The following is an 18,937-nucleotide window of genomic DNA, read 5'->3' as shown; positions in this document are numbered from 1 at the left end:
GGACATGCAAATCGGACAAACGGTCTAGGAGGAGTTCGAAAAAGTAGGTTTTACGAAAAATTCAAAATGGTGGAAAGATTTGCATGACACAAATGACATCAATGTGTGCATTTGAATCATCATGAGCCAAGGATTCAGAGGAAACAAGAATTTAGTTTCTAGGACTCACGGGTCAGAAGTTATGAGCATGAACATAAGTGGATTTTTGGACTGTTGGTGGCGCTAGAGGGTTTGATTCAGACACACCAATGTTGCTATAGTAACTTCTAATACTGTCCTCTACATGTGTGCCAAATTTCATAACTTTCCTATGTACGGTTCTATGGGCTGCCATTGACTTTTGGGTGGAAGAACGAGGAACAAGAATAAATATAGCTGCAAGCAGCGATACCGGGGTCAAGCCAAACATGGCAAAAAATGATTCATACGTGATGACTGTCATGATTTAAGATCTAAGTTTGCATTAGTTTTATGAAAAAAATAGCAATTTTTTGTATCTTGAGACCACTAGGTGGCGCAGTGCAGAAAAAATAGATGGTGCCTCAGGTCATGACTGTGATGACACATACCAAATTTAGTGTAAATACGATAAAGCGATACGGAGATATAGCCTTAAATGACTTGACCACTAGGGGGCACTAACCAAACAATAAATTGTGACTCAGGTCTTGATTGTGATGACACCCACCAAATTTGGTGTAAATACAATAAAGAGATGCAGAGATATAGCCTTAAATGACTTGACCACTAGGGGGCACTAACCAAACTATAAATTGTGACTCAGGTCTTGATTGTGATGACACCCACCAAATTTGGTGTAAATACAATAAAGAGATGCAGAGATATAGCCTTAAATGACTTGACCACTAGGGGGCACTGACCAAAAAATAAAGTGTGACTCAGGTCTTGATTGTGATGACACCCACCAAATTTGGTGTAAATACGATAAAGAGATGCAGAGATATAGCTTCAAATCTCTTGACCACTAGGGGGCACCGAAAAGTTTACAAGTCCTCCCAGAACATGTAGGTAATGAACCATACCAAGTTTTCATAACAATACACAGTTGCGTTTCTGAAATACTTGAACTTAAAGAAAAATTCAAAATGGCCGACACACAAAATGGCCGACCAAAAACCATTTGGTATCGTTTGACTCGCCATGCCTCACGAAATCTAACAAGACCAGTCTCATAATTTTACATTCAAATTTGCAGTAGTTATAAGCAAAAATAGACATTTTTTATATCTCGTGACCAGTAGGGGGCAGTGTGACGAAATGGTGCATGCACCCTCAGGTCATCACTGTTATGACATATACCAAGTCTCATATTAATAAGCAAAAGTTTTGCGAAGATACAGGCTCAAACACATTTTGGCGTGCTCGCCCTCGCATTCTTTGATGCGTTATACGACAACGGATAGGTCTACCGAAAATCTTTTGATAACTTTTTGTCTAGAGTGTCTCTAGATGATGCATACCAAAAATCAAGCCAATCACACGAGCGCTCTAGGAGGAGTTCGAAAAAGTAGGTGTTCAATATAATTCAAAATGGCCGACAGGAAGTAGGTTTGACTCAGACATATTTGATACCGTCGGACTCAGCATGAGCCAAGGAATCAATTGAGTGAAGTCTTGTGTTATAGTGGCAATTTAATCAAATGATATAAAGATTTTAAACAATTTATTTACATATCCTGACCACTAGGTGGCGCCGTCCTAAAGATTTATAGGTGCGCTCAGAACATGTCACCGATGAACCATGCCAAATTTCGTAGCGATACGCCATTCGGTTTGTGAGATACTGAACTTAATGAGAAAATTCAAAATGGCCGACACCCAAAATGGCCGACCGAAAACGGTTTGGTATCGTTTGACTCGGCATGCCTCAAGGAATCTAACAAGACCTCCTTCATGATTTTAGACTCAAGTTTGAAGTAGTTATAAGCGAAAATAGGCATTTTTCGAATCTCGTGACCACTAGGTGGCGCTGTGACGAAACGTTGCAGGCACCCTCAGGTCATGACTGTAATGACATATGCCAAGTTTCGTGTCGATACAATAAAGTTTTGCGAAGATACGGCCTCACGTCCGTTTTGGCGTGCTCGCCGCCATATATGTTGTCCATTTATACGAGAACGCATTGGTCTATCAAAAAGCTTTTGATAACTTTTTGTCTGGGGTGTCTTTAGATGCTACATACCAAAGGACATGCAAATCGGACGAACGCTCTAGGAGGAGTTCGAAAAAGTAGGTTTTACGGAAAATTCAAAATGGCGGAAAGATGTGCATGACAAAAATGACATCAATGTGTGCCATTGAATCATCATGAGCAAAGGATTCAGAGAAAACAAGAATTTAGTTGCTAGGACTCACAGGTCAGAAGTTATGAGCATGAACATAAGTGGATTTTTGGACTGTTGGTGGCGCTAGAGGGTTTGAGTCAGACACACCAAAGTTGCTATAGTAATTTTTGAGACTGTCCTCTACATGTGTGCCAAATTTCATAACTTTCCTACGTACGGTTCTATGGGCTGCCATTGACTTCAATGGCGGAAGAACAAGAAGCAGAATAATAATAATAATAAGAAAACTAACAATAACAATAGGTGTCTACGCCACTTCGTGGCTTGACCCCTAATAATAAGAAAACTAACAATAACAATAGGGTTCTACGCCCCTTCGGGGCTTGACCCCTAATAAGAAAACTAACAATAACAATAGGGTTCTACGCCCCTTCGGGGCTTGACCCCTAATAAACGTATAAAATACCATGTTAAAAAAAATATTTGCTTCCTTGGCATGTTCACATAAGTGTTGGCTGTTTTATATTAATAGGACTATGTGTTATTTTTTTTCGTTAAATATTGAAACAACTAGGGGACTTTTGTCCCGAATATGCAGTTTGTCAGAGGTCATTCAGTGTAACGGGATCAGGAAACCATTTTGAAATTAAATAAACAAACAATAGTCATCAAGCAGTCTGTGACATCATCAAAAGGCCCCCTGAAGACCATCTGGTGATTCAGCAAGGTAAGTTTATTGCTCTTAAATATTTGATAATTTCACCTTTTCATAGTGTGGTATCTTGAGTTACAAAAACGACTGTCATTCAGTGAAATGCAAAAAAACACTTTTATTGTTAGATTTTTTGAAAAATAAGTAGATGTTGTGAATAATGATGATAAACCTTTCTGGTCAAGTTCACTGTTTGATTTAGGTATCTAGTTGTTAACTTCTAATATTAGCTTAAGTAAAAGTTTCGTCATTCAGGGTAATGTTTTGTCATTCGGTGTAATGCAAATTGTATGTTACACCACAGTGTCATCCATTACACTGAATGATAGTGTCACTGTTTAGATAACATTTTTAGCATTTTATTTCTATTTCAGATAAATGAGGGATGTTTAGCACAAAAAAATATATCAAACTTTATCAATATTAATGTTTTAATGTATTTTTGTCGTTTTGGTACTGATTTCTTTTAGATGCCCACAAACAAAGAGAAAGTTTCTAGGCACTGGCAGAAAGTTAATGCAGGCCCAGTAGCTACGGCAATGCATTTAGCAAGGAGACGAGAAAGGTATTGAGGAGTGCAATGTAAAAATAATAGGGCTGGGTTTAAAAAGATAGATTTCCCCATTTTAATCAATTCTAATTTTGAAGAAACAAAAGTGATTTGTAAATCCCACTAATCAATCTTTCAGTCTATGCTGTTTTCAGATGATGTTAATCAATATCAAATTGATTTGAAATTGAATCAAATCGTGAAATTTGTGTCCAAGCCTAGCCCTACAGAATAATAGTTTTCTGCTGTTTTTAGATAGAGACTCCACCCTACCTATACCACAAGTTAAAGGGATAGCTCACCCAAAAATAAAAATTTGGTCATTATTCACTCACTCTCATGTTGGTAAAAACCTGTATGATTTTTTTTTGTTCTGATAAACACAAAGGAAGATATTTTGAGTAATGTTTGTAACCAAACCGTCCGTGGACCCCATTTACTTCCATAGTATTATTTTTAGTATCATAGTATGGGGTCCACAAAAGGTTTGGTTACAAACATTTCTCAAAATATCTTCCTTCCATTTATGCGGGTTTGAAACAACACGAGAGTGAGTAAATGATGACAGAATTTGCATTTTTGAGTGAACTATCCCTTTAAGAGAGGCCACTGAGGGGATTCTCCGCCCATAATACAAATCCTGATAACATGTCATTTATGTTGCCAAACAGAAAGTTTTTTTTAATTAATAACACCTTTTATATAGATCTGTGTCAATAATTTTTTTGTCAATAATTACATGGAATCTGTATTTCAGCAACCAGAGAAGAAAGCAAGCTGCCTTGGCTGCAAATCCTGATCACCCGTCAATCAGGAATTTATCAGATGCTGCAGCTGAGAAGAGGCGAAAGCAATGGCGGAAAAATCAAAGAAAACACAGGGCAGAAGCTAAACGTATAAGGGCAGTTCTGGATCTTATTATACAGTATTACCACCTGTTCAGTTAATTTTTACGAATATGATATGCATTATGGAATAAAAATGATTATTAATTTCAGCATCTACTTCTGTGATTTGTTAAGGAATAAAATGATACAGAATAATATTCAAAACATTGCAATAATGGAAAAATGACACTATTTTTGTCAAAAATGTCATTCAGTGTAACAAACCATGGTCATTCGGTGTAACACATATATTTATGTAGAAATGAAACAATATACTTATACTGAGCTGTACTTATTAAAATATGTATAATAATGTGTGATCCTTCAAAAATTTTATTTTATTTGAATTGATTTTCACTTCCTTACAAAAACTTCTTGCTGACAAATGGGTAAAACCTAATGGTTTAAAGGATATTGGCGAAGTAAAATGCTTTAAAATGACAAATAGTTAGTATTTTGTGTCTGCACTGTGATCTATAAATAGAGTCTTGTAATGTGTCATCAAATAATAGTTTTTCTAAAAATGTCTGATAATATTTTTTGCATAAAAATATTGTTACACTGAATGACATTTTAGTTGGTGTCTTCTGTAAAATTCCAGTAAAAATGTATGGTAGTAATTATTTTTTGCTCAGAAAAACAAAGTTAAACAGGACATATTCTAATGTATCTGAAATAGACTAAATTTAAAGCTCTTTTACACTTTTATTTTTTTTATGCTTTAAACCCCCTTTTCGTCTTTGACCCATATATAAACAGCGCTTTGTCAAGAGTCATTTTATAAGCTATAACAACAAAATATTAAATATTCAGACCTAAAACACCAGTTAAGAAATGCAATGACATACAAGCGTTTGTTTGCTACTTTCCTGACAATGTATTATTCCAGTGATATTTGTTAAATGAATATTTTCACATATCTTCACTCTTTCAGACACCCATTTAATGGAGTGTTTATTCAGTTCAGTGTTGTAGTAATTGTGTTAAAAACAGTAGTATAACAGTAAATAAGAATCAGTTCAGCACATTGGTTATCGGGCACATAGGCATCCAAAAATTGGTTTTAAAAAAATCTGTATCAGTCGTTCTCTACTTATTTATATTGCACTAACATCTGGAAGAGTAAATACGTATAGTATGTGCTGTTGAGCCACCCAAAGTCACAGCCTAAGCATTAAGAAACAATACCATGCTAAATTTATAAGCATCTTTATATTATAAAGCATAATTAAACTTACCCAAAACACATCATAAACAAACAAACCTCCCAGGAGGATGCAGCCAGTGCTGACATTGTTTAGGTGGAGCAGCTCAACTCCATTCAAAGCAAAGGCCAGACCAAATAGGTTATTAGCTACCCAATGCTGCCAGTAAAGAACAAAAAGATTTTTGTTTACACAATGTTTTCGCACATAAATAGGGGTGTGACGAGATCTCATCTTCGCGAGAATAAATGGGTCTCGGGAGATTAATTATGTCACAAGATTTCTTGTGGAGGTGAAATGCTGAAGGTCAAATGCATGTGTCACAAAGACTGTCTTATTAAAGAATATTGACAATTATAAAGTTTACTAATGATATTCAGTTAATTGCGAATTGTTGTAATATGCTTATGACTTGCGGATGTAAAGCTCAGTTAACTGAAATCAACCATGATGATGTATATGCAGCCTGAGTCCACGAATACGAATGAAGTGAGTAAACTCAAAATGTTCAAACATCCAACTACGTGCGAATAGCGTGTTTTTGCAGCCTCTACCGTGTTTGGTGTGAATCCAGCATAATGTTGTATAATGTTTCTTGGTTTTGACACTTTATTTAAACTTTTTATTATTTATTTATTCTTTTATTATTGCATCATCATTATTATGTAATTTTAAAGGTTTTTGCTCAGTTGGGTCTATTTTTATTATCAAAAAAACATTTAATTACTTCATTATCAATTAGCAAAATAATTGTTTGGGACAGTCCTAGATTAGTTAAAAAATTTCAAAATAATGTGATTTCAGTTTCCCATTCATTTACAGTTTTTTACGATTGCTATGACAGATTTTTCGATACTTTTAACAAGTTTTCAAAACTCTTAACGCAGCAACACACCTAAAACACACAAATTGCAAAATCATTAATTTCATGCTCAAAATCACAAATTGTAAACAAAACTCTCACACTGTTTACCAAAATACTGTAAACATGTCCCAGAATCAACTTGTTATGCCAAATCCCCAACACATGTTCTCTTTCAACAGAAACATTTAGTCAATCATAACACAATGTCATAAAAAACACAAACATAAGATGGAAAAACAAAAACTGCATTATTTTATGTGTCAGTCTGTCCTGAGTTTTGCACTGCAACTTGTTTATATTTTTGTTTAGTTGGGTTTAGTAAATGAATGCATTATGTTTGTTTTGCTGCAGCAATTCAAGACAAAAATGAATCATAAACTTAGAGTACGGTTTATGAAAAAAAGTAGACAGAATTGCTGCAGTAAAGAATTTACAGTATTTACAACAGGACAATACTGCAAGAAAACAAACATATTCAATATTACTTCCATTTACAGTAAAAAAAAGTAAAAATAAAAAATTACATACAGAAAAAGCCACTGAAAAATAAAGTAAAAAAGAAAATTTCATCATCTAATCTATTGCCTTTCTATTTGGCCACATGTTCTCATTCACATCACACCTATGTCAAGGCATCTTGTGAAGAATCTTTTGCCATGTCTTATCCACCTCTGACAGTGTTCAGTTGTGATGTCTGGGAATGCACCATCTATTGCATCCAGGTGGGACTGGAGCAAACCTTCCCCTTGTCCTGGTGGTCTTGTTACCCCCCATTTGGTGTTACGCTGACTATTGTAGATATATCTTATTTTTTGTGTTGCTCATATTGTTTCTTTTCCACACAAGATCGACCTAAAGAGGTTCTCTTTTACTATATTGTATACCATATGCTCATGGAATTGAATGAACCTGAGTGTGTTTCTTTGATGAGAATCAGCTGTGATTTATATATTTGCATAGGTACAATAAGTAGTTTTTCATTCCAAATGGAATAAAATACAGGGTATACATTTGTGTTTCAATTCATCACACAAACAGCTGTTTACTTTGACTAGTTTAGCACATAATGTTATCTGTTTTGACATGCTCTGCGAAAGCATTTGTAAAATTGACATTAAAAATCTATTGTTTTGGTCTTGTTTGAGCTTGTGTGTACAAGAAGTTAAAGCATTTAAAATTTGTGTTAATTATATGCATTTTATGTTAAAGCAACAAGAAAAGTGTTAGTAGTATAGCTAACACAGGTGGATGTAGTGCTAACTGTGTTAAGAGTTTTGGAAACTTGTTAAAAGTATTGAAAAATCTGTCATAGCAATCGTAACAAAACTGTAAAGTCAAAAGAAAATCTCATCATCTAATCTATTGCGTTTCTATTTGGCCAAAAGTTCTCTTTCACATCACACCTCATATCTTCTTTGGCAAGGCATCTTGGGATGAATCCTTTGCCATTTCTTATCCACCCTGACAGTGTTCAGGTGTGATGTCTGGGAATGCACCATCTATTGCATCCAGGTGGGACTGGAGAAAACCTTCCCCTTGTCCTGGTGGTCTTCTGTTAACTTGTGCAGACATATATCTTATTTTTTGTGTTGCTCAATATTGTTCCTTTTCCACACAAGATCGACCTAAAGAGGCCCTCCTTTACACTATTGTATACTATATAGTCATGCAATTGAAAGAACCTAAGTGTGTTTCCTAGGTGGGAATCAGCTGTGATTTATATATTTGCATTGGTACAATAAATTGGTTTTCAATCCCAATGAAATAAAATACAGGGGATATATTTATGTTTCAATTCATCATATAAACAGCTGTTTACTTTGACTATAGTGAGGTTTAGCACATGATGTTATCTGTTTTGACATGCTGTGTGAAAGCATTTGTAAATTTGACTTTGAAAATCTATTGTTTTGGTCTTGTTTGAGCTTGTATGTAAAAGAAGTTCAAGCATTTTAAATTTGTGTTAATTATATGCATTTTGTGTTAAACCAACAAGAAATGTGTTAATAGTATAGCTTACACAGGTGGATGTAGTGCTAACTGTGTTAAGAGTTTTGAAAGCTTGTTAAAAGTATTGAAAAATCTGTCATAGCAATCGTAAAAAACTGTATTTTTTCATTGAGGATTTCTCAAAGTGTAAAAATCGCGTCTTGTTCTCGTGAACCCAATCTCGTGTCTTGTCTCGTCGATTAAGTTTCTCGTCACACCCCCCACACATAAATGTTAAAATATTTCTAAGCCTTATATGTATTTCAGAGGAATACGATGGTGTTAAATGTACAATTTAAGCCAAACATAACTGTGGTATTACAGAGTTACTAGTTACTAGATTGACATTAATAATGTAAAATCAAGTTATGAAAAAACATAATTAAAGGGAAAACAACTATTAATTGATAAATGGATTTTGGTTTGACTAAACTCTTTCCCCGCCAGCATTTTTATGATTTTCACAAAAGTTTAATGCCACCCAGAAAATGCTCTTCTTTAAATATATAAACATACAATATATTAAATGAAAAAAAAGAGTTCTCTTTTTATCACCTCTCAAAAATGGGCAGGTTTCTTCAAAAACACCAAATTTGTTCAAGCAAAAAGCTGAGATAATTAAATTTTTTTTAAAGGACTTTAGATAGATATCTGATGCAGAGCGATCCTCAAAACTTAGATGGATATACAGCTGTTTGCCCTAGGGCAGGGGTCTTCAACTACTCTTCTTCGGGGGCCAGATTTTAAAATTGTTTTAAAAAAATTTATCACCATTTTTACTTTTGATATATTTTTTACCTTTACCATACACTCCCTGACAAAAGTCTTGTTGCTTATCTATTTTGTAGAAACACCTGCTATTAAACTGACTTTTAATTAATCAATTGGTGTTAGAAATGGCTCATATGAAAAGCTAAAACCCTCCCAAATGATGTTTAATGCACTGAAATGAATTAGTTTCACAATTTTTTTTATAATTTAATCAAGACAGAGGTGTCAAATTCGGCAAGATAAACGTTTTGTCGCCTATACAGAAATTGAACAAATTTACTGCAAATACAATCAGTATTCTTTGGTTTCAACTTCCATGCTTCCTCTTTCATCCTACCCCACATATGCTCAATGATCTTCATGTCTGGTGACTGGACTGGAGAATCTTGATCTTCTTCACCTTGAGGAACTTTGATGTGGATATGGAAGTAGACGATGGATCACCATCCTGCTGCAGAATTTGGCCTCTTTTATGGTTGGGAATCAAAGAGATAGCTAAGATTTCTTGGTATTTAAGACTATTGATGTTCCCTTCCACCCTGCAGATCTCTTTCACACCCCCATACTGCATGTAACCCCAGACCATGATTTTTCTGCAACCAAACTTCACTGTTTTCTGGGTGATTATCGGATCCACGCAGGCTCCAGTAGGTCTCCTGCAATATTTGAGACGACTGTGGTGTAATTCAACAAAAGATTCATCTGAAAAATCAACCTTCTGCTTTTTCAGCATCCATCCTTTTAGCAGGCAGTGTGCCTTGGCAAATGCCACATGGTTTTTCAATTGTCTTTTTTTTAGTGCTGGCTTCTGGGCACTGATTCGACCATGGAGGCCATTTAGAGACAGAATTCGACAAACTGTTCTGGTGGACACAGGGATTTCAGGTGACCAGGTCTTGTGGAGCTCTGCTGCAGTGGAAAATGGGCTGGCCTTGGATTTTCGAGCCGACAAACGGTCCTCTTGAGCAGTTGTCTTCTGGGGTCTGCCTGACCTGGGCTTGTCAAAAACGTCTCCAGTCTCTTCAAATCTTTTTTTTTATCCTCTGTACTTGATGCTGAGACACATTGAACGTGTCTGCCACATCAGAAGTGGATTTGGTCTTCAGCCTCTTGATAATGAAAACTTTAGTCTCAGGGTGAATCTTAGGCATGTTTGCAGAGGTCTAGTTGCAGTTGAAGTGCAGTGAAGGTCTAGTGTACTGGGGTTCTTTTTATACACACCTGAGACCTAATTGATCCATTATTAGTCACAGATGAAGCTCATATGACAAAGCGACAACATTTATGTATTTGCAAAAATTGACTCAATGGGCTGTGAATATTAGAATACTTTTTAGATAATTTCGTTTTGCACTGAAACATTACTACAAAAGCTGTTGAGATTAAAATTAGCCATTTCTTGAAAAAAAATCTTGATTAGAAATATATTTTAGCGGCACTTCAGGTCAATTTGTACACAAGCGACAAGACTTTTGTCAGGGAGTATATATATATGTGTGTGTGTGATGTCATTTTTGTTACTTTGTTGTAGTATATAAAAAAACAACAACATTAAAAAACATACATTTAAAAAAATCTAAATTTAAAAGCCTTTTAATAACAGTTTAACAAGTAAGAGCCAAATGTTAATCGTAAAAGTGTAAAAGATCAACACTCTTAAACATATTTTGTTTATAACTGTTTAACTCTCATTAATTGTTACATGTCAAGTATTCACAACATATAGCCAACACATAGTCTTCTCCTAATGACTAAATTTGCACTACATGTTTTCTTTTTTTAATATTTTATAGATATATAGGCTAAAAAGCCTTTCCATTGTACATTACATACATAACTGTCTGGAGTTCGCCCCCTAGTGGCAGTCGTAATGAAATTGTAGTTTAATCGTTAATCTGTCAGAGAACCTATAATCTACGAATATATGTAATAGTTAAAGGCAGGGTAGGCAGGAATTATCTAAAAAACTTTTTTACACATTTGTTTAAACTGTCTTTATATACAAATGCATAATTAAAATGTAAGTACTCTGAAAAAGAGAGTATAAAACTCGGGTGTCTGTGGACCTCTCACGACTGTTTTGAACACAGCTAATTATTTCCATTCGGGACGAAACAAATGATTAGCTTGCGTGAATATCACTCTCTCTCGCGACCATGGCACCACCCATTGCTATGGGATCTGCCCAAACATGCGCACACCCGATTGATTTGAATGTGCACGAGGCACTCTAGGAAGAGCAAAATATGGCAGAGAAAGTGCATTTAGAACTCACAGAAAGTGCATATCCAGTCAGCGAAGGCAAGCAAGGCAAAAAAAGGAATAAAAGAAGCAATCAAACGAGAGTAAATATCACGTGGCTTTTCCTCGAGTCGATGATGCGGTAGCGGTATTGTCTGTGAAGTGTAGTCCTCATCAGAGTCAACAATGCTTTCATCACGGAAACTCTTCCATGCAAAACACTGGCTTAATAGTGAGTACTAAAAGCCATCCTATCTGTTTATATTCCTAGTGATAAAGTTAGGTGCATTATTACACGTGATTGTGACTTGATGTTATTACATGTACCGCGCTCCTTCCTCTCCGCTTGTCTGAGCTGTTGGTATCGCGCGTTCATGTGTTTTGGGGGCGTGGCTTTAGAAGAAACCAAGAAGGGAGGGGGTGGAGTGAATGGAAAAATGAGCTGCGTTTAAAACAGTGGTGAGAGGTCTACAGACACTTGATTTTTGTACTCTCTTTTTCAGAGTACTTACATTTTACTTATGTATTAATATATAAAGACAGTTTAAACTAATTTGTAAAAAAGTTTTTTTAGATAATTCCTGCCTGTCCTGCCTTTAATAATTTACCTACCAGTAATTAATCATTTTTAAAGTATTGAAGTGTTACTGATAAAGTGAAACAAAAAATAATTAATAGTTTTTACTTTGCACACAGTTTTTTATTGTACTGATTTTCTTAAATGCATCCAAAGCTCGAATTGGATCAGATAATTACGCACCCGCAGATGGTTGGCACCCCACGTAGCCCCTTTCTAACTCCCTTTCCGTGCTTTCAGCCGTCATTTGTCATGTACAGTGGAAAGGTAAAAGTAACCACGCTGAATTTAAATCAGACTATGGTCGTTTCTCAATCCGAAGGCTGCAACATCCGGGGTCGCATTTCTAGGCTGCATACGTCATTATGTCTTATTTCAGAATTTTAACAATTATAAAGTTGAGTATTATTCTAAGTTAATCGTAAAGTGTTTTAATATGCTTATGATTTGTGAATGTAATGCTCAGTTAACTTAAACTTGAAGACGTATGCAGTCTGCATATGCGACCTCCGGAGGCTGCAGCCTTCCGATTGAAAAACGGTCATCGGTGACCGGCGGGCCGAAGGTTGACTAGCCCTGCCCTAGGGCAATACTTCCAGGTTTATAAGTTCCACCTGGCCGATAATAGCGGTATTGCGAATTAACGAAATACTTGTCAATGCCGGGGAAAGAGTTAATTACATTACTGGACTTATTCATTCAATTATTTATACACTGATTTTGCATGCACATCCATTATCCAAATCCATTAGGTCTACATAAAACATTACCATCTGAAATAAATGTGATGTGATATAAAAGAGATTCACTGTAGCAGGCCTATAATAATATTACTTAAAATAAACTCTACCTTCTTAAGAATGTACCAGAACCCCACCACACTGCTGATGACCAGGCATATCAGATCCTTAGTGTCAAACTCATAGTTGACAATTTCTGCGGGAATAAACAGGTCAAGTTTAGAGTATCCATACATTGATGTATTATTGTAGATATGTTGATATAAAGGAACAAGCTTTAAAAAAGGTTAAAACGGTTTCCCACCTTCTTTGCCTTCCCCAGAGCCCTGTGTGAAAAGCAGCTGGTATTGCTTATTTGGCAAGTTGGCAGGAAAAACCCTGTTCATAAAAGGACTAGGACAGCAATTCCAGAACAGGAAAATTAAACACTTTATCAACACAAATTAATTTCACTGTGCATGAATAATCTGATAACAAGCTCTATGAAAATGTATATTTCCTACCTCATGGTGTGTGAAAGTGCTAGTATTCCCAGCACAAAGAAATACATAGATAACAGTAAATTGATGTATTCTTGAGAGAAAATCTACAATCAAAACAAAAAACAAAATGTTTTAGGGAAGCATGTTTATATTACCACTGTATATTAACCGAAGTATACAGTGCATCAAGGCACTATACAACTACTTTGACAATGAGGTTATAATACACTCATTGTAGCAATGCCGCAAATGGTTATCAAATCAAAATAAGAAAGTTTTGCACATCTACTCTTTCAACTTTAACAGGAAATTAGTCCAACTGTCACAGCAACTAACAGTTTAAAATGTTACCTTAAAAAAAAGATACAGGCCAAAGAGAGTACAGCTGGCAATAATCGGGAAGCGTGCGGCATCTCTGCTTGTGATGGTCTCAGGCATATCTGAAGCATTCTGGCAGACAGAGATTTTATCTTTAGAAACAAAGTTTTTGATACTATATAAAAATGCTTATGTGCTATTATGTATACCATTATAAATATCCAGGAAGCCTAGTTCTTCAAGGAGTCATATGACCCAATTTCATGTTTTCCTTTGTTTTTAGAGCGTAAAAGATGTCTATGCATATAGAAGATCTGTAAAGTTGCAAAAATTAAAGTTTCAAACCCAAAGAAATCTTTTTAAAAGTGAAGCCTCATCTACGCCTTACTAAAAGGGCTTGTTCAAACACCCTTCAGTTCGACGTCATACTGCAGGAAAGATTTGCATAACACCGCCCCCTAATGTATACGCAAAGATAGAGGGTGTAACTTTTAGGGATGCACCGGTTGACTGGCCATAAATCGGAACCAGTTTTTTTTTTATCTTTTCGTGCTCACGCGTGCACAGATTAGAGGTCGACCGATTGTTACAGTGCACCATTAAACCCATTGTAAAGGTAGGAGCTGAAACACAAACACCCAAAAATTCTCTGGGCAGCCGCATATGTCGAAATTTCAGTCAAAACCGTTCTATTTCATCATAAACAATCTGAAAACAGGGCTTTAAGTGTAAAATACTGAACTTGTCCTTTAACATTTTTCCTGCTATATACCCTGCAATCAAGCCTATTGATGGCCCAGTATTGGCCCACTAAGGGCTCGTCTAGGGCCCCCAGCAGGCTGACAGTGCAGGGTCCTAATATTTTGCTCATCTGCAAAACATTGGCCCCTTAGCACTGGCCCTGCACAAGCAGCCCTCACTTAGCCCCCAGAAAGCCCTCACCAGGCCCAGCATGGGCAGCCCTTACTTAGCCCCTGAAAGCCCTCACCAGGCCCTGCACAGGCAGCTCTCACTCCAACACACCTGCCTCTAATTTAAAGGGGACATTCCACAAGACGTTTTTAAGATATTAAAATAAATCTTTGATGTCCCCAGAGTACATCATATGTGAAGTTTTAGCTCAAAATACCATAGGTATTATAGGTAATTTATTGTGGCATGTTAAAATAGGCACTTTATGGAGCTGAGCAAAAATGCACTGCTCGCGCTGTAGACAAAACAGAGCTTCAAGCGGGAGATTCTCTCACGAAAGAAGTTAGTAAGCAATGTTCAGCATTATATATTTGAACAAGTTTAAAAAGTCAATCATCTGTTTTATGCATACTACTGTAAATACATGTTTATCAGCAGATGGGGAACATTGTGGAATAAAAATAAAGACTTTTAGGTCTCATGCTGCCAGTGTTTTAAACAGGCACAATGATTTTCAGCATGTTTCAGCAATAAAATATACTTCCACAAACACTCAGAAGTTTACTTTTTGACCAAACCACACGAGCACATTTAAATGATCTGTAATAAAACAAACACGTTTAATGCTTAAACTTTAGAGAAACATGATAAATGACATGTTTAACCCTCAAGAGTTTCTTTAAAAAACTTCCTTAAGTGTTCCTAAGGCCACAAAATGACACCTTCCCAAAAACTGCTCTAAAAATATTATACGTCAATATTTTTTTTCATTATAAACGATGCAGTCTTTTAGAACAACTTCTGCCTGAAACATACATATCAAATATAAATTACATTTGTGGAAATTTTAACCCTTTATATGCCTGTTTGTTTACATTAGCCCATGTTTTTTTACAGAAAAAAAAAACAAAAAAACTAAATATTTTCCAAAAAAACACATTTGAACCACCATATGATTACTATTATTATTATTATTATTATTATTATTATTATTATTATTATTATTGTTATACTCTAGGATGGGTCAAAGATTGGTAGCAACATTGATTTTCATGCATTGTTATTTTTTGAACAAGGTCAGATTTTATAAAAAAAACTTCCTTAAGTGTTCCTAAGGCCAAAATGACACCTTCCCAAAAACTGCTCTAAAAATATCATACATCAATATTTTTTTTCCACTTTAAACTATTAAATCTTTTAACACTACTTTTTCCTGAAACAAACATGTCAAATATTAATTAAATTTGTGGAAATTTTAACCCTTTAAATGCCAATATGTTAACACTAATCGAACCACAGTGTTTGGCTGATGCCGTGAAACCTTTTGTGGGACATCATAGCCTGGATAGTGACCTGTCCTGATTTCTCACTCCAGAGACTGAGGGCTGATTCATTTTTTATCTGTAAACACCGATCAGAATGAGCAGCCCCACATAAGCCTGCAGTTTCTCTGTCTCAAGATCTCTCCAGTCCGAGATTGTCTCCCATGTAGGTTTGTCATGGCCCCAATATGCTGCAGGATTTCATGCATCAGCATCAATGAAAAGCTTCAAGCCAGGGCACTAATTTGGGCAGTGGCATAGTGTGTGAGCCCTGGGATCAAATCTCTGGCTGCTGGGAAGTAACGGAGCGTCTCCATGTTTGTGGGAGACCAGAAGATTTTTCAAAATTTGACGTCCATCCTGCCGCCACCCTCTCCCCTCCCACCTTCTGACAAGTCTTCTGAAGATCCCTCTAATGAATTAGACTCCAGCTGGTCTACTTCTACCTCTGAGGCCTCCGTGTTGACCTCAGAATCCTCGGAGGAAGCCTTGCCATTTTCACTACTTCTGCTATACTGTTCATACTTATAGCAGTGTACTTGCATAAACAACATGAGCGAGAAACAAAATGAACATTGATTTTGTTTCGGTTCTGGCCTCTCATCGTTTTTATTACTGAATTAGTTTATAACGCAGAATGTGCCTTTCAAAGAGAGAAGAATTTGGATATGTTGAATATGCCCCCCTGCCCCACTTAACACCGACTCCACCCCGACATCACCCACACCCCCTTCATAGGTGTGATTGCCAAAGGACAAAAAAGCAGGAAAATATACGGCACACCTACCATGACGTGGCGACATACATACGCAGGCACGCACATATATAAATAATGAAATACAGTTGAAATATAATTTGAGCTCAAAATTGATCGATCTGAGTGGCCAATCGTCAATCAGCATGGGCAAGTGCCACCCTGACCATTATGTAGCCTTGCCACTGTATCAGAATGAACAAAATCATTTTGTGCATTTAAAGGTAAATACATCAATGCGGTGCATTTTGAGAGTACAAATAAGTGACTAGATCTATGAGGATTTTTATGTTCTTGTAAACAAATTTGTTCCCTTTTAGTTAAATCTTTGGTTGCATATGGTAATAATAATAATAATAATAATAATAATAATAATAATAATAATAATAATAATAATAATAATAATAATAATAATAATAATAATAAGGCACACAAGCCACATACACAACATGATAAATGAGATTTGCCATTGGTCAAAACATGTTTAATGTTTATAGAATAATTAGTGGGGGCATTAAATAAAGATTAATTATTGATTACAACATTTGAACGCTGAATTTAAAGTGGATACTGGTACATTAAAGTTACTTAATTCAAATGTTGTGACTTTCTGGAAAGGCAATCAAGTGCATTTGTCTTTTGCATAGTTCTTTTGGCACAGTCGAGCTACGCGTTGCACACGCACATACACAGGGAAACCAGATCCATGAATGTGTGTGTTTGTTATATTATTCTGTAATCGCAAGCATTGCTGCCAGATTCACAAACCATTAAGATGAGCAAGTACAGGCGTGTGTTCGTCAGGATGACATGGATCTGATTCGCGTAACTTATATGCGTGCGTTAACGTAAGTGATTACAGAATAATAATGCAAGCAAACGTTTTGACACAAACACAACTTTATTTTGATATTGCGAACCAGCATTTCACCTCGACGAGAAATCTGATATTTACATTACTGGCATATAGCGGTCTGATTTGAAACTGACAGTTTGTCAAAGCAGCAAACACCTGTCTCTTAATTTTCTTACTACTAAAATGCTGTTTGTCTCTGCCTATTCCTTCTATTCATGCCCAGCGCCACTGATTTAAGTCCTTTATTAAATAGGTTGTCTTACCTAGCCTAGGCTTCATATAGCCTACATACTAGGGGTGTGACGAGACACTTAATCCACGAGACGAGACGAGACACGAGATTGGGTTCACGAGAACGAGACGATATTTTTACACTTTTTAAGAAACCCTCGATGATAAAATAAATGAATAAGAAACTGAAATCATGTTATTTTTAAATGTTTTAACTAATCAAGGACTGGCCCTAACAATTATTTTACTAACAGATAATGAAGTAAATTGTTATTTTTGGGTAATAAAAATAGACCCAAGTGAGCAGTAGCCTTTAAAATTACATAATAACGAAGATGCAATAATAATTGGTTCAAATAAAGTATTAAAACCAAGTTACATTAAACAACATTACATTAACAAACACATTACATTTGTGGTCTATAAATAAAAAGCATTATATATATATATATTATAACAAATGCCTGTAGGGGGAGATAGTTGACTCGTCTCGCGGACGCTATCTTCACTTTCACTTTAGACGGAGAGAGACGCTTATTTTTTAGCCAAACAATGTTTAAATCCATTTTAATATTTAATATACGTCCATTTCTTTACAATAGAAATGAACATGCAGACATTAAATCATGTAAACTCTGTGATGGTTTAATCTGCTGAGACTTCACATCTGACAACAGACAAACACAACACGTCTCAGACTTCATACGAGCTCCCAAACGAACATTATTGGAAACCCAAACAAAAAAAGCAAATGCAGTAAAAGACAGAATATAATGCATGCACTGTAGGAGGCTAATTACACCAACCACGCTTTAAACGCTTGGAAACGCAAGGCGCGACGCAGTGCCTTTTTTAAAAAAGAACAGTGCGAGTCGACGCGGCTTTTAATATTGCTAGGCAACCACCTAATCAGCTGTCTTGTCAATCAAATATTGAAGCGTGCGCTCTTTTGCTGTTAACTGTCATATTAGCAGAAACTTTAAAAAGATGACGCTTGCTCTGACCTTGTTTGAGGGTGAGAGGTGCACAAACACGCAGGAGAGAATGAGCGAGTGGAGTCCGGTTCTTCAAAGCAACTGTAAACTTCCCTCACCACAACATAAGGCCCGCATCTCCCCTCATTCGAGTGGACAATGGAAAGACGCGAATGGTGTCGGGCGCTTCTCCGCTCTCGGCGTTCCTTCAAAGGCGCGTGCTGCGGCCGCCGGTGTTGTGTCGA

At 36.1% G+C, this 18,937-nt stretch overlaps 1 protein-coding gene and 1 long non-coding RNA gene across 4 annotated transcripts in view; one reads left to right on the top strand and one right to left on the bottom strand.

Moving 5' to 3' along the window:
- hm13 (histocompatibility (minor) 13) overlaps positions 1-18,937 on the bottom strand; it is a 125,970-nt gene that overhangs the window by 80,969 nt on the left and 26,064 nt on the right. For 2 of the 3 annotated variants that reach the window (XM_055188968.2, XM_055188969.2), the window contains exons 2-6: positions 13,677-13,775; positions 13,347-13,429; positions 13,148-13,236; positions 12,954-13,039; positions 5,694-5,819 (exon numbers count right to left, since the gene is read on the bottom strand). In XM_055188968.2, coding sequence (XP_055044943.1) covers positions 5,694-5,819; positions 12,954-13,039; positions 13,148-13,236; positions 13,347-13,429; positions 13,677-13,775 — 483 coding nt within the window. The remainder of the gene's footprint in view (positions 1-5,693; positions 5,820-12,953; positions 13,040-13,147; positions 13,237-13,346; positions 13,430-13,676; positions 13,776-18,937) is intronic. The other variant, XM_055188970.2, reaches the window with a different exon arrangement.
- LOC141369235 (uncharacterized) lies at positions 2,777-4,565 on the top strand. Its single transcript, XR_012372807.1, has 2 exons — positions 2,777-3,583; positions 4,326-4,565. It is a non-coding gene; the product is annotated as an uncharacterized lncRNA (long non-coding RNA).

Source organism: Misgurnus anguillicaudatus, chromosome 13, assembly GCF_027580225.2.
Source record: "Misgurnus anguillicaudatus chromosome 13, ASM2758022v2, whole genome shotgun sequence".
Taxonomy (NCBI): domain Eukaryota; kingdom Metazoa; phylum Chordata; class Actinopteri; order Cypriniformes; family Cobitidae; genus Misgurnus; species Misgurnus anguillicaudatus.
Note: the sequence above shows the minus strand (reverse complement) of the source record. Positions and strands in the feature narration are given on the sequence as shown.